Raw genomic sequence first — 13,461 nt, forward strand, 5'->3', positions numbered from 1 at the left:
ATAAATGAGAATTTAAATTGTGTATTACAAGGTGTCTTTATAGTACATTAGTCAACATATGGTCCCAATATTCTGAATAAAATAGTCACATCAAAATAGTGGTATAATATGGTCAATTACATATACAAAATATAATATGAAAACAATTCTACCAAGTATGGTAGCTTTCTGTCAAATGTTCAACAAAATGCAAACACTTACTAAACAATTGTGATGTATTTCTTATGATCATATACAAAAAATTATTACAGATTCTTTGGTCATAACTGAAACAGGATTTCAAAATGATGAAATTTTTAAATATTGGATATGTTCCTTGTGTCGTAACTACAACACCCTTCTCTTTTGAGGAATGTGAACTACCTAATTAGACTAGTTACCAGATTTGTAATAAAATGAGCAACATGACGGGTGCCACATGTGGAGCAGGATCTGCATACCCTTCCCAAGCACCTGAGATCACCCCCAGTTTTTGGTGAGGTTGGTGTTGCTTAGACTTTAGTTTTCTATGTTGTGTCTTCTGTACTATTATTTGTCTGTCTTTTATTTTTAGCCATGGCGTTGTAAGTTTATTTTTAATCTATGAGTTTGACTATCCCTCTGGCATCTTAAGTCCTGTTTTCCCACCTATCCTACGTCAGGAACTGTACAAAAAATTTCACTTCAGTGAGCACAAACTAAAAGGGGTGCTTATATGTACAAACATTTGTTTGCACCTGTCCTAAGTAAGGAACCTGATGTTTATAATAATTGTATACTTTAAATACATTATGACTTTGTCGCAGATACTCCTCATTGGCACTCATACCATATCTTCTTACATATAATAAGTTACCTTTTTTCCTCCTGTGTATAGGAGGGCTTGGTCGAGGAGGTGGTGTGTCTTCTGTGTTACTTTTCACTGGTTCATCACAAACCTGAAGGTCAGATGCACTTTTAACATGGTGACCATGGAGGTAACTGTCTCGACCGCCAGGCCATGTTTTCCTGCAAATAAAAAAATCAAATGTTTTTATTTTGTATCAGAACTTTTTAAATTGACTTAATTATTACACCTTTTCAGTTCTCACCAAACATGCAGAAATGAATCTATTTGAAATGTTCCCCTCTTCAGAATGAGAACCTTTTATATTGTTGAATGTAATACAGCTGCTAATAATTGCTAATATCAACAAAATTTGAACTCAGGTGAATAGTTTTCTCATTGAAAATAATGTCACATCTTGTATATTTATATATTTAAAAAAAATGGTATAAATGGCACTCAGTTGTAGTCTGTATTCCCTTCAGATCAGGAAAACTTATATCACACAACATTATTTAGATGGTTGATAAGTCGCTTTAAATAGGATTTCTGTATTTGTCCACTGCCTAAACTTGTGTAGTTTTAACTATTTTCATGACATTCAAAATTGGAAAAAAAAACATGTGTTCTTGCTTGGTGGTTGGTAACATCTTTCTGTGAATTCATTTCAGCTTCTTTTTCTTTTTCTGTATTATAAAACTTGTAACTATACAATCCACTTAAAGCAGAAAAGGATTGTTTTGCTCTTTTAACTTTAAAATTGAATAAACTGAAAAAAATATGTTGGTGGTGCCAGCTTCAAGTGCATTCAAAGAACTATGGGAAAACTTTAACCTTCACTGAGCTGACATGAAGTTGTATATTTAGAATGGGAACTATCAAAAACACAGTGACATACAAATCTCTCTAAAAGAAAAAAACAAAAATACAGCAAAATTAAAAAAAAAGAAGATAAAAAGTCATAAGCTTTGGCAATATTGAAGCTAAATCAGAAAAATGTTTGTCTGTTCCTCAGCACATACATTCCAACATCCCAATATCCGATGCTCATCCCTCTTTATCATTCTAATGCTTTTTTTATATATAGCTTACAGCAGATTGTATAATGAATTTTCATGTTTTTTGTCCTTTGATTCTGCGTTGATTGCAGATCTTTGATATGGTCACTGACTTTTTGATATACATGATATAGTCACAACTTTTGTAGAAAAAATATTATTTAGTCCTTGACCACTTGGATAGACACTTCTATTGTTGAAAACTGTGTGTTGACCTCTAGATGCCATTTGGTTTATTGGGTCTCGTCTCATTGGCATATATACCTGAGCCACATATCTTTGTCTTCAAATAATAAGATTGAAAATAAAAATTTAAAGAAAAAATGCAGGGTTGAAGCATCTATCTTGATGTTAGAATTGAAAAGATTTTTCTCCACTACCAGGAAATGATTGCACAAAATTACCTTGATGCTTTGACCAAATCATCTTGAAAATGACCGGCCCAAAATTCCAGCAAGTCTTTGCTGAAGGTGTCCCTGATTGCATTAGAACAAAATATTAAATTCATTAAGGAGCAAAAATTAATACTAAGATTATGTGGGTATCTAAAAAAAAAGATGTTTAAAAGGTCATATCTCATCAATTATTATCGAAAGAAAAACACACAGAGGTAAAAGGAAAAACATATTTCTTCATCAAGATACCGTGGATTCATTATACCAATTTTCGTGGGTTTTGTGGGTACAGGTGAACTGCAAATTTAAACGTTCAATGAAATACATGGTATGCAGACTGACAAAACACATGATCACATATACACAAAAATACACTTTTAAGTAATCCATGAAAATTGGTAAAATAAATGAATTCACAGTAAGTTAGGATTTTAAAATTTTTGTTTATCAATGACACTCTTAGTTAAGGTAGATGGGGTGTCCATAGAATATTTTAATAATTTGCCAAAATGTAGTTTATAATATGCTTTTAAAAACAAGAGGCTATCAAGAGCCTGAATCGCTCACCTGAATTTTTTCGGTTAAATCTCTCATCAATGATTATTTTGGCTTTTAAATTTATTTAAATGTTCTTTGAATCGTCCTATTTTCTTCAAAAGCAAAAAAAAAATCATTTTCTCCTATGTTCTTTTTTAGCCATAGGAGCTATGTTTCTGACATACAAGGAAATGAAATATAAAATTTATACTAGATACTCTAAAACTCATTTAGCCTAAGTTTGGCTGAAATTGATGCAGCAGTTTCAAAGGAGAAGATTTTTTAAAGTAAGTCAACATGATGAACAAATTGTGAAAAAAGTCTTTAAAGGGCAATAACTCCTTAAGGGGTCAATTGACAATTTTGGTCAAATTGACTTATTTGTTGATCTTACTTTGCTTAACATTTTTGCTATTAACAGTTTATCTTTATCTATAATAATATTCAAGATAATAACCAAAAACTGCAAAATTTCTTTAAAATCATCAATTCAGGGGCATTATACCTGAAAAACCAGTTACCCAATTCGGCTGAAAATTTCAGGACAGGTAGACCTTGACCTAATAAATACTTTAACTTCTTGTCTTATTTGCTCTAAATGCTGGAGTTTTTGAGATATAAGCCAAAAACTGCATTTTACTCTGTGTTCTATTTTTAGCCATGACGGCCATGTTTTTTGACGAAATAAAAAATAAAGCACAAACTTTATTTTATACACCCTACTGATCATTCAGTTGAAGTTTAGTTGAATTTGTTTTAGTAGTTTTAGAGGAGAAGATTTTTTAAAGTTAGCAAATATGATGAACAAATTGTGAAAAATTGTCATTAAAGGACAATAACCCCTTAAGGGGTCAATTGACAATTTTGGTCATATTAACTTATTTGTAGATCTTACTTTGCTGATCATTTTTGCTGTTTACAGTTTATCTTTATCTATAATAATATTCAAGATAATGACCAAAAACTGCAAAATTTCCTTAAAATTACCAATTAAGTGGCAGCAACCCAACAATGGTTTGTTTGATTCATCTGAAAACTTCAGGGCTGATAGATCTTGACCTAATGAACATTTTTACCCCATGTCAGATTTGCTCTAAATGCTTTCGTTTTTGAGATATAAGCCAAAAACTGCATTTGACCCCTATGTTCTATTTTAAGTAACAGCGGCCATGTTTTTTGACGGATCAAAAATCGAAGCACACACTTTGTGCAGGATAATCTAAGGAACAATCATGCTAAGTTTCATTCAAATCCATTCAGTAGTTTCAGAGGAGAAGATTTTTTAAAGTTAGCAAATATGATGAACAAATTGTGAAAAATTGTCATTAAAGGACAATAACCCCTTAAGGAGTCAATTGACAATTTTGGTCATATTAACTTATTTGTAGATCTTACTTTGCTGATCATTTTTGCTATTTACAGTTTATCTTTATGTATAATAATATTCAAGATAATGACCAAAAACTGCAAAATTTCCTTAAAATTACCAATTAAGTGGCAGCAACCCAACAATGGTTTGTTTGATTCATCTGAAAATTTCAGGGCTGATAGATCTTGACCTAATGAACATTTTTACCCCATGTCAGATTTGCTCTAAATGCTTTCGTTTTTGAGATATAAGCCAAAAACTGCATTTGACCCCTATGTTCTATTTTAAGTAACGGCGGCCATGTTTTTTGACGGATCAAAAATCGAAGCACACACTTTGTGCAGGATAATCTAAGGAACAATCATGCTAAGTTTCATTCAAATCCATTCAGTAGTTTCAGAGGAGAAGATGTTTGAAAAATTGTTAACGACGACGACGACGACGGACGCCAAGTGATGAGAAAAGCTCACATGGCCTTTTAGGCCAGGTGAGCTAAAAAAGTAATAAAAAGGATGGGTCACAGGGCTTATTTTCACGCTACAAGATGTTCAAAATTGACATATTTTGTAAAGATTATGCATGGAAAACCCAATTTTCTGCAAAAAAGGGTAAACAAAACCATATCATTTTGAATTAACATACGAGAAGATAGCTTTAAAAGTATGCTTTCAGTCAAGAAAAAGAAAAAATGGGGTCACCAGACCCGTTTTCTTGCCAAATTATAAAAAAGGTAAATTCCTAACACATTCTATTGTAAAATTACCTTAATCTGAATTATCTGCCCTTGCATTTGAGATGCCTCCCCTTATGTGGCAAAGTTGGAAAAAATTTAATCAAACAAAAGTTGTCTGTCTTTTGTAAAATGCAACCATAAATATGATAAAGCATGTCATTTTCTATATTGAAATGAAAGTTCTCACACATGAATTACCTACTACTCTAAAAATTTGAACATTTGATGTAGGATGACACCCTATCTTCCTTAAATTTAGACTTATTTATCAACAGACAATAACATTTCTTCACAAAACAGCTGAAATCAGTATAACAATTGTTCCCAGAAATAATGATGTGAAATAGATTAGACCATAGAAGGCATGAAATTCTGATACATACCCGTCTTCAGATTTCTTTCCTAGTGAAATTGGTACTATTGTATCTAGGTCAAAGGTCATGGATAATCTTTCTCTTGGTGGCAGTGGTGGTGAGCTGAGGAGGTCATCTTCTGGTATTGAACTGGGACCTATACTTAGTCTTGGTGGTAATGGAGGTGGGGGAACAGCAGCCTCACCTATAGTATAAACATCTGATTAATCACCATTATCATGGTTATCGCTTAAATTTGATTTTGATATTTCTGTGTGATCATTTTCCATTTGAAATACTTCATCTATAAGAATTGACCTTAGGAAAACCAGGTTAATATAAAACAGTACTTTAAAGCATGCAACAATAAAACACTTTTAATTTACCAACAGAATTTGTTTTAAACTCATCAACACTGAAATTTCTTATTGACTTAAGCTTCTACTTTTATAATTTTTGCCTCTGTTCATAGAATGAATGAATTGAATCTTCTTTAAAAAGTCTGTAGCAACACATACAATTTGAAATTTTTAGTATTATTTTTGAGTCTTTTCATAGAATCAATGAATTAAATCTTCCAACAAAAAGTCTGCAGCCACAATTTGTATTACATGTACCTGTTCTTGGTGGAGGGGGGATAGGTGGCTCATCTTTTTGTGGTTTAGGTGGTAACGGTGGCTCCACTTCCACCTTGGGTGGTGGCTGCGGTAGATTGTCTAATGTGGACGAAGCATCAATATAATCAATGTCATGCATAGATATTCCATCACTGTCCTCCTCCAAGATTTCCGTGTTTTCCTCAATGGGATTTGTATCACTGCCGTCGTAATCACTACTAGAAATAACCACTTCTTCTTGTTCGTTCTGCTCGTTGATCATTTTATTCTCAGATTTCACACGCTTGTAAAATTTCCCCAGTTTATTAAGCATGCCCGATGACCCTTGACTTGGAAGGGCAGGGTCTGATGTCACATGTTTCATTTTTGTCTTTTTACCGTCCTTCACCCCATCCTTTGGTTTTGACTTATACATCTGTTTAAGTTTAGAACCAAACGTTTTGCCTTGTTTGTCTTTATCTTTATCTTTTTTCTTTTTCTTTCTATCTGCAGGTAATTCTGGGGGTAAGTTTGATGATTTTTCTTCCTGACGTTTTTTCTGATCAGGGTTTATAGGTTCGTAGATTCCAGAATTTCCACTGCTATCTGTATCGTATTCTATATCACCATCTACGCCACATCTCTACAAAATAAAATGATGGTATTGAGTAAATGCATATAAATATTATATATAAATAAATTGTAGAAAACTTACAAATATCATGAATATATTTTGATTTGTGCTTGGAATTTCACCTTCAAACCAATATCCTGAGTATGAAATTCAAGTTTTTTTCTGTCTTAGCAGACATATTATATGATTTGGAAACTGTACTATGGGTTAGTACCATGGACTAGTTTTAATATAAGATTTAGAAGATGTGGTATGATTGCCAATGAGACAACTCTCCACCAGAGAATTTGAAAGCAATTAAATTCTACTGAACGGTCCTCAAATTTTATTCTCAAATGTACTTCAGTTTGCAACAAACTTTTATAGGGTTTGTCTGACCGAATTTTTTTTTTACCTTTTTTTTCTGAAATATTGTCAACTAAGAAAGCAAACAATATCTGACTTTATGATTTTTTTTTGCCTGACATTTTGTCAGTCAGACAGAGTTTGGGATACATTCGTACTTTCCATTGTGTCTTTCTTATTTCTAACTAAATATTTCCCTCCTAGTCAGCTTAATGATTTTGTAAATTGGAAATTTTTAGTGCAACTGTGAATATCTACAAATTTGAATTTTTTTTGTTAAATGTTAAATTAGGAGATAACTGTATTGTATCTTAAGCTCCAACGACATCAATTGGTGATTTGATGGTCGCAAATTAAGTTTACTGGCAACATGTTAGCAGATATAGTAAACAGGTATTTGCGACCATCAAATCACCAATTAATGGCGTCCGATCTTAAAATACAATATTGTTATCTCCATTCTAATGAAACTGACAGAAAATAACATTAAAACATGTACTTAAAATATGTCTTATATCGTCTGCGCTTGTGAGTACGTTCCATAGCATCAATTGTCAATTGATGACATGAAAATTAGCGACGTTGTCATATAAAAATGAACGTTACAAACATTGTTGCATTAGAATTGATGATCTTCTTCCTTACCTCATCAGTACTCTCCATAGTCCCCTCCTTACTGCTACCCTCGGTGATTTCTGACGAACTTGGATCATGATGGTTGACATCTTGGTCTTTATTAAAACTTGGTCTACTTGTTCCCTTCCTGTAAAATAAGTTTATTTATACGATCTTGTCATATCTATTTAATTCTGAAAGAGGAAATATCAGTCACTCACAATGAGCTAATTAAACCTCTCCAGGATGTTGCTTTGTCAAACTCTAATCAATTATTATATCTTAGCTTTTTCATGAAAGTTCAGACCAAAGCTGAGCATCCTTTTTACAAACCCACAATTTTTACGACTTTCCTTATACTGTTATCCATATAGCATTTTCAAACAAGACTGTGTCCATAGTACACGGATGCCCCACTCACACTATCATTTTCTATCTTTAGTTGACCATGAAATTGGGGTAAAAACTCTAATTTGGCATTAAAATTAGAAAGATAATATCATAGGGAACATGTATACTAAGTTTCAAGTTGATTGGACTTCAAATTCATCCAAAACTACCTTGACCAAAAACTTTAACCTGAAACTAGCACTATCATTTTCTGTGTTCAGTGGACCATGAAATTGGGGGTCCAAACTCTAATTTGGCATTAAAATTAGAAGGATCATATCATAGGGAACATGTGTACTAAGTTTCAAGTTGATTGGACTTCAACTTCATGAAAAAACTACCTTGACCAAAAACTTTAACCTGAAGTGGGATGAACGGACGGACAGACGCACAGACCAGAAAACATAATGCTCCTCTACTATATCGTAGGTGGGGCATAAAAAATTAACTGTCATTAATTTTGCTGGAATGGAAAATTACCAAGTTCCCATTTAAGAATTCCTTACCCACATCTTCAATAGTGTGCACAATTTCTATTAATTTGCCAAGGTCTTGAAGGAAAACAGTACAAGGTACATAAAGTTGATACCCTCTTTTGTAAATTTTGCAAAAAAACCCAACTTTTTTTAAGCCTCAGTTTGAAAATTTATCAAGGACTATAACTCCTGAATTGTAAAAGTGAAAATTATCAATATCAAGCTTCAGACTTCCATTTTGTCAAAAGTATAAGTAACAACACATCAAAATTTGAAAGGCATTGGTTGAACAGTTCATTATTTTTTAACACAGAAACTGTTGACGGCTGCCTGTCGTACATCAACATTTCAATGACTTAATTCTTCCTTAGAAAAATCTATTTAAAATCAAAGTGGCAGAAAATAGCTGTTAAAATTTAAGTAGACACAAAGACAAAATGTTGAATATTAAAACTTAATGTTTAGTGTTTTAGAAGATAAATCTTCTGAGTAAAATAACAAATGAATGTATTTTACAGTTCGTTTGATATACCATGACAGCAACTGTATGTTTTCAATATATACAAGTATATACAAGAATATGCACATATATACAGACATACAGAACATCTATTTCCTGACAGCTATAGGCAGAATTAAGGTATAAAATATTCATATGTTAGCCTTGTAATCCCATGTTATTGCCGTTAGTAAGTTACACCTGAGCAATTTTGGTTTTTATTAATTTGCTGCTGAAAACCTTAAAATTAGAATGACCATTGCATGAATAATTGTTAAAGCATTGTAAAATAGAACTATACACCAATTAATTATACCATGTTATATACATAAATAAGGCTGTTACTTTTCCTGTTGAATTGTTTTACATTGTCTTATCGGGGCCTTTTATAGCTGACTATGCCGTATGGGCTTTGCTCATTGTTGAAGGTCATACAGTGACCTATAGTTGTTAATTTCTGTGTCATTTTGGTATCTTGTGGAGAGCTGTCTCATTGGCAATCATACCACATCTTCTTTTTTTATATTGAGTCTAGTAACTTAATTTGATATAACTGTTAGACTGTCACATGGCTATGTAGATACATGTGGTGATGAGAAATCCAGATATAAACAGCCTGAAGAATGTTATATATAGATATATACAAGATATATAATAATCTTCTCTAGCTTCTTAACAGATAATTGTATATGCATGCCATATATGTTTGATATTTAAAACATTTAACGAAAAATTGGAGACCATCAAAAATCAAAAAACACACCTTCTGTATCATGTGTATGGCAAGGTGTAAAAATATAACAATTTGAAGGCATCAGATCCATACAATTTAAACATTTAAATTGCATTTTAAAGAAAAATAAAAGTAAATACTCTGAATTTTTTCCAGATGGAATATCATAAAATGTGGATTACAGTGGTCAATAGACCTTGCCACAGGTTATCATAACAGATCATGCTAAATAAAAAACCTCAGTCCAACATTAATTAAACAAACAACAATGGTTCCATAATTTCATCCAGATACTCCTCATGCTCTATGAACTAAAATCAGGTCAGTAATGAGGGGGGATAGGACCTTTATGGGGATCCTGGAATTCTCGTTTCAAATTTTTCAGGATGTTGAGATTTAAATTTATTTAAATATGGGACCTCTGGTAATTTTTATTAAAAAAAAACCCAAAAAGACACTTTTTAACATTTTTTAATCTGTTGTTAGGAATCATTTAAGCCAGTAGTTTAAGAATTACTGCATGAACACATAATTAAATGGATTAATGCTGATAAAGCTAATTTAAATCCAGAAAAGTGCTAATAAATATATATATACTGTAAATTTGTTGTGTGCATTTAGTATTGTTTTTTTTTAATTTTTAAATGAGCAATAATTAATGCAGGTTTCATTCATGTGATTGTAGGAAAAGCTACATACATATATATGTGTCAGATATCAGAATGAAAGTTCTTATGTCATGGATGTATGCGATACTCAAAGAGTCGTATTTACTTAAATTAGAAAAAAAAAATCATGATAATTTCTGAATTTACAGTATTCAAATAGCAGGGATTAAAACATAAAAGGGGGATATTCATAAAAAAACAATCAGGTGTTTATCCTAAAAACAAGTGAAGTGCTGCTTGAATTGGAATGACAAATCTGAAGAGCATTTGGGTTTTCATGACAGGGGATTTGAAAAGCAAGGAAACACTGCAGTTTTGGTTTTACATTCCATGTAATACAGATGATATGAAACAATATAAAAAACAGAACATGCATCTTAATGATATCTTACCCTACTGAAGAACTGTAAAAGTACATTACATATATATACAAAATACCATTATATATTACAGACAGTATAAAAAATGTAACAGTGAAACCATTCTACTGAAACCAATATGCACAACCAAAACTAAGGTGCAACCATAAAAATCAAAATCATTAATTTAAATTGGCTCAGAATGATGTTCAAAAGTATCTAAACATGCTAAAAGGCAAGAAAGAATATTTCATTTTACACCCCAAACATAAGATTCTGTGGTCTATTTACTGTTAACCTATAAACATGATAAAATTGAGAATGGAAATGAGGAATATGTCAAAGAGACAACAGCCAAAGACCACCAATGGATCTTTAACACATCGAGAAAATCCTGTACCCAGTGGCAGTCCTCAGCTGCCCCCTTAATAAAATTGTGTACTATGCATTTATTTTACAGATCAGAGGTAATGGTTTCACTGTGTACATACAGTAGGTAGGCAAAGTATGGTAATTTTATTCAGTTGTTAGTGAAAGAAATTCATGGTAATAGAGCACACCTAATAGTTATAATTAGTTTTCTAAAATTATGTTCTACTCCTACAAACTTCAAATTCTATCTAAACATTCATTATATGTGTATATAGGCTATGGTTTTCAATCAAATGAAAAGAAATTAACCAAATCAGATCACATATTTTTCTTGTTAAAAAAGTTATGCTTCTGGGCACCACTTGGAATGTTCTTACAAGACTATGTAGTAAACAAACTACTATGGTTAACCAGTCTAACAGTTTGTTCCCATGAACATCACACCATTAAAGAACATCACCTAATTATGACAGTATTGCCTTTAGATGATACTACCCTATGTGTCAATGTATACTATCATCTAACAAAGGATTAAGTTCATATACATGTACATGATAGATGGGGGTTCAAATCAGAATGCTATATTGAACTTCCAGTGATGTCTTCCTCTGTACAAGACCTGAATGTATAGTGTCTCATTAAGCTGAAGAACATCAATGACAATACTATTCCTTTGCTTGGGTTATGTTAAAAGTGTGTGCAGAGATTTTATGTCATACCAAATTTCCCTTCTTTTCCAATTCAGAGAAAAAAATCTTGAGCATGAAGTTTTTTCTAACTAACACAGGTACTCAATTTGAGAATTAGAAAAATCCTATTTTAAAATGCAAGCATGTTTTCTTGTACTGTGGATTCATTAATATTCGTTGGATACCAATTTTCTAAATTTGGTAGGTACAGGCCTAGGGGAACCACAAATTTAAATGTTGGAACGAATTACAAATTTTCAAGGGAATGTTTGCAGATTTTGCCAAAACCACAAAATTTAATACACACAAAAATGCAAGTTTTCTTCAATCCACAAAAATTGATACCCACGAAAATAAATGAATCCATAGTAATTAAGAAGCTTCCTTCATTTGTTCTTAAACCATGTGAACTGTACCTAAGCTTTAATTCATTATAAAGAGTAACCATATGAGGATATCTGTTGGTTAGTTCACACTTGATCAAACCTGATTATAAATATTAGTACCAACCTTTTCTGACCATATCTCCTTGCTGGTGTTTTAGATTGAACTTTTTTCTCAACTTTTCCTTTTGGATCTAGAAATGGAAAAGAAACTTACCACTTAAATATAAAAGTATAAATTATCCAATATTCTAGTAAAATCTACAGTCCATCAAGAAGTGTTCTACGTTGTCCTCAGCACAAGTTTTTTTCGTGATCTGTGTTGTACAAATATGCTATATCTTTTTTACAAGAAACTAATTCCACGCTTCCTAAATTAATCTGGTGGTCAATTTACACACTTTGTCATGTTATAGGTCAGCAAATTTTTAATACTATCATAAATGTACTTATTTCATCAATTTTCAAATAAATATAGTTCACTTAAAATTTGAAATTTCACATATATCATGTATATCCTCAGATCTATTGTGACCATACACCTATACACTTATTCCAAATTACTGTCGGAATTGAAGAAGATAAAGTTCCTACCGCAATGATATATCCGTTCATAAATCAATCCAAGTGAAAACTAAACATCTGGTTTTTATTTACATGTACGTGTATGTTGTCATGCTAAAGGCCATATTCCCATAATATTTTGTAATGTTTACATGAATTTCATTGATAAAATCAAAATTACAGATAACAATTTAGATAAATTGTCCTCATCTGACCATTTCAATACATAAATGACATCTGAAGTGAGAGTTATATTCTCTGTGGCAAAAATGGGACAGTGGTCATCTGGATAGGAAATTACTGCATTGTTATCTTGAAGGTTGTGTCATTTCATAAAACCAAAGCACAGCAAAAACGACAGATAACATGCAAACACTACGGTAGTTTCAATTCTGACATGAAATAAATACACTGAAGAGCCAAGATCACAGGATAAGCCTTTCCCTATCATTGAAAATTGTTCTTTGAAATAACAATAGCAACATGTTCAGAACATATATATATATATACTGTTTCAAACCACCATTCCTTATTTTATTATTTGGGGAGGAGACCCAGAAATAGACACTGGCTGTCATCAATCCTATTTTATTAAATGCTGTCATGCAGATTTAAATGAATTTAATTGCATTTCTATTGATGAAGACCTTGAATACTGTAAATTCAGAAATTATTGCGATGTGTTTAAATTTGCGAAAAATGCTACGGGATTATAATCGCAATAATTTAAACTCACATTTTGAATTTGTTTTTATAAATTAAACAGGATTGTTCTCAATATCACAAAAACTAAAACCGCATTTTACTCTAAAATGGCAAAATCGCAATAATAAATCCACCCAATATAAGTTTACAGTCAAAGAAGGACAACTTATACCATCTAAAGTG

General features: G+C 31.9%; 1 protein-coding gene across 8 annotated transcripts in view; it reads right to left on the reverse strand.

Moving 5' to 3' along the window:
* The window catches only part of LOC139501889 (uncharacterized), a 51,665-nt gene that overhangs the window by 22,231 nt on the left and 15,973 nt on the right, over positions 1–13,461 (reverse strand). For 5 of the 8 annotated variants that reach the window (XM_071291132.1, XM_071291127.1, XM_071291128.1 and 2 more), the window contains 6 exons: positions 12,137–12,203; positions 10,599–10,610; positions 7,471–7,588; positions 5,868–6,489; positions 5,281–5,455; positions 836–987 (listed from right to left, as the gene is read on the reverse strand). In XM_071291132.1, the coding sequence (XP_071147233.1) occupies positions 836–987; positions 5,281–5,455; positions 5,868–6,489; positions 7,471–7,588; positions 10,599–10,610; positions 12,137–12,203 (1,146 nt within the window). The remainder of the gene's footprint in view (positions 1–835; positions 988–5,280; positions 5,456–5,867; positions 6,490–7,470; positions 7,589–10,598; positions 10,611–12,136; positions 12,204–13,461) is intronic. The other 3 variants (XM_071291133.1, XM_071291130.1, XM_071291131.1) reach the window with 1 other exon arrangement.

The sequence above is a fragment of the Mytilus edulis genome, chromosome 13 (genome assembly GCF_963676685.1).
Source record: "Mytilus edulis chromosome 13, xbMytEdul2.2, whole genome shotgun sequence".
In the NCBI taxonomy this organism is placed as follows: Eukaryota; Metazoa; Mollusca; class Bivalvia; order Mytilida; family Mytilidae; genus Mytilus; species Mytilus edulis.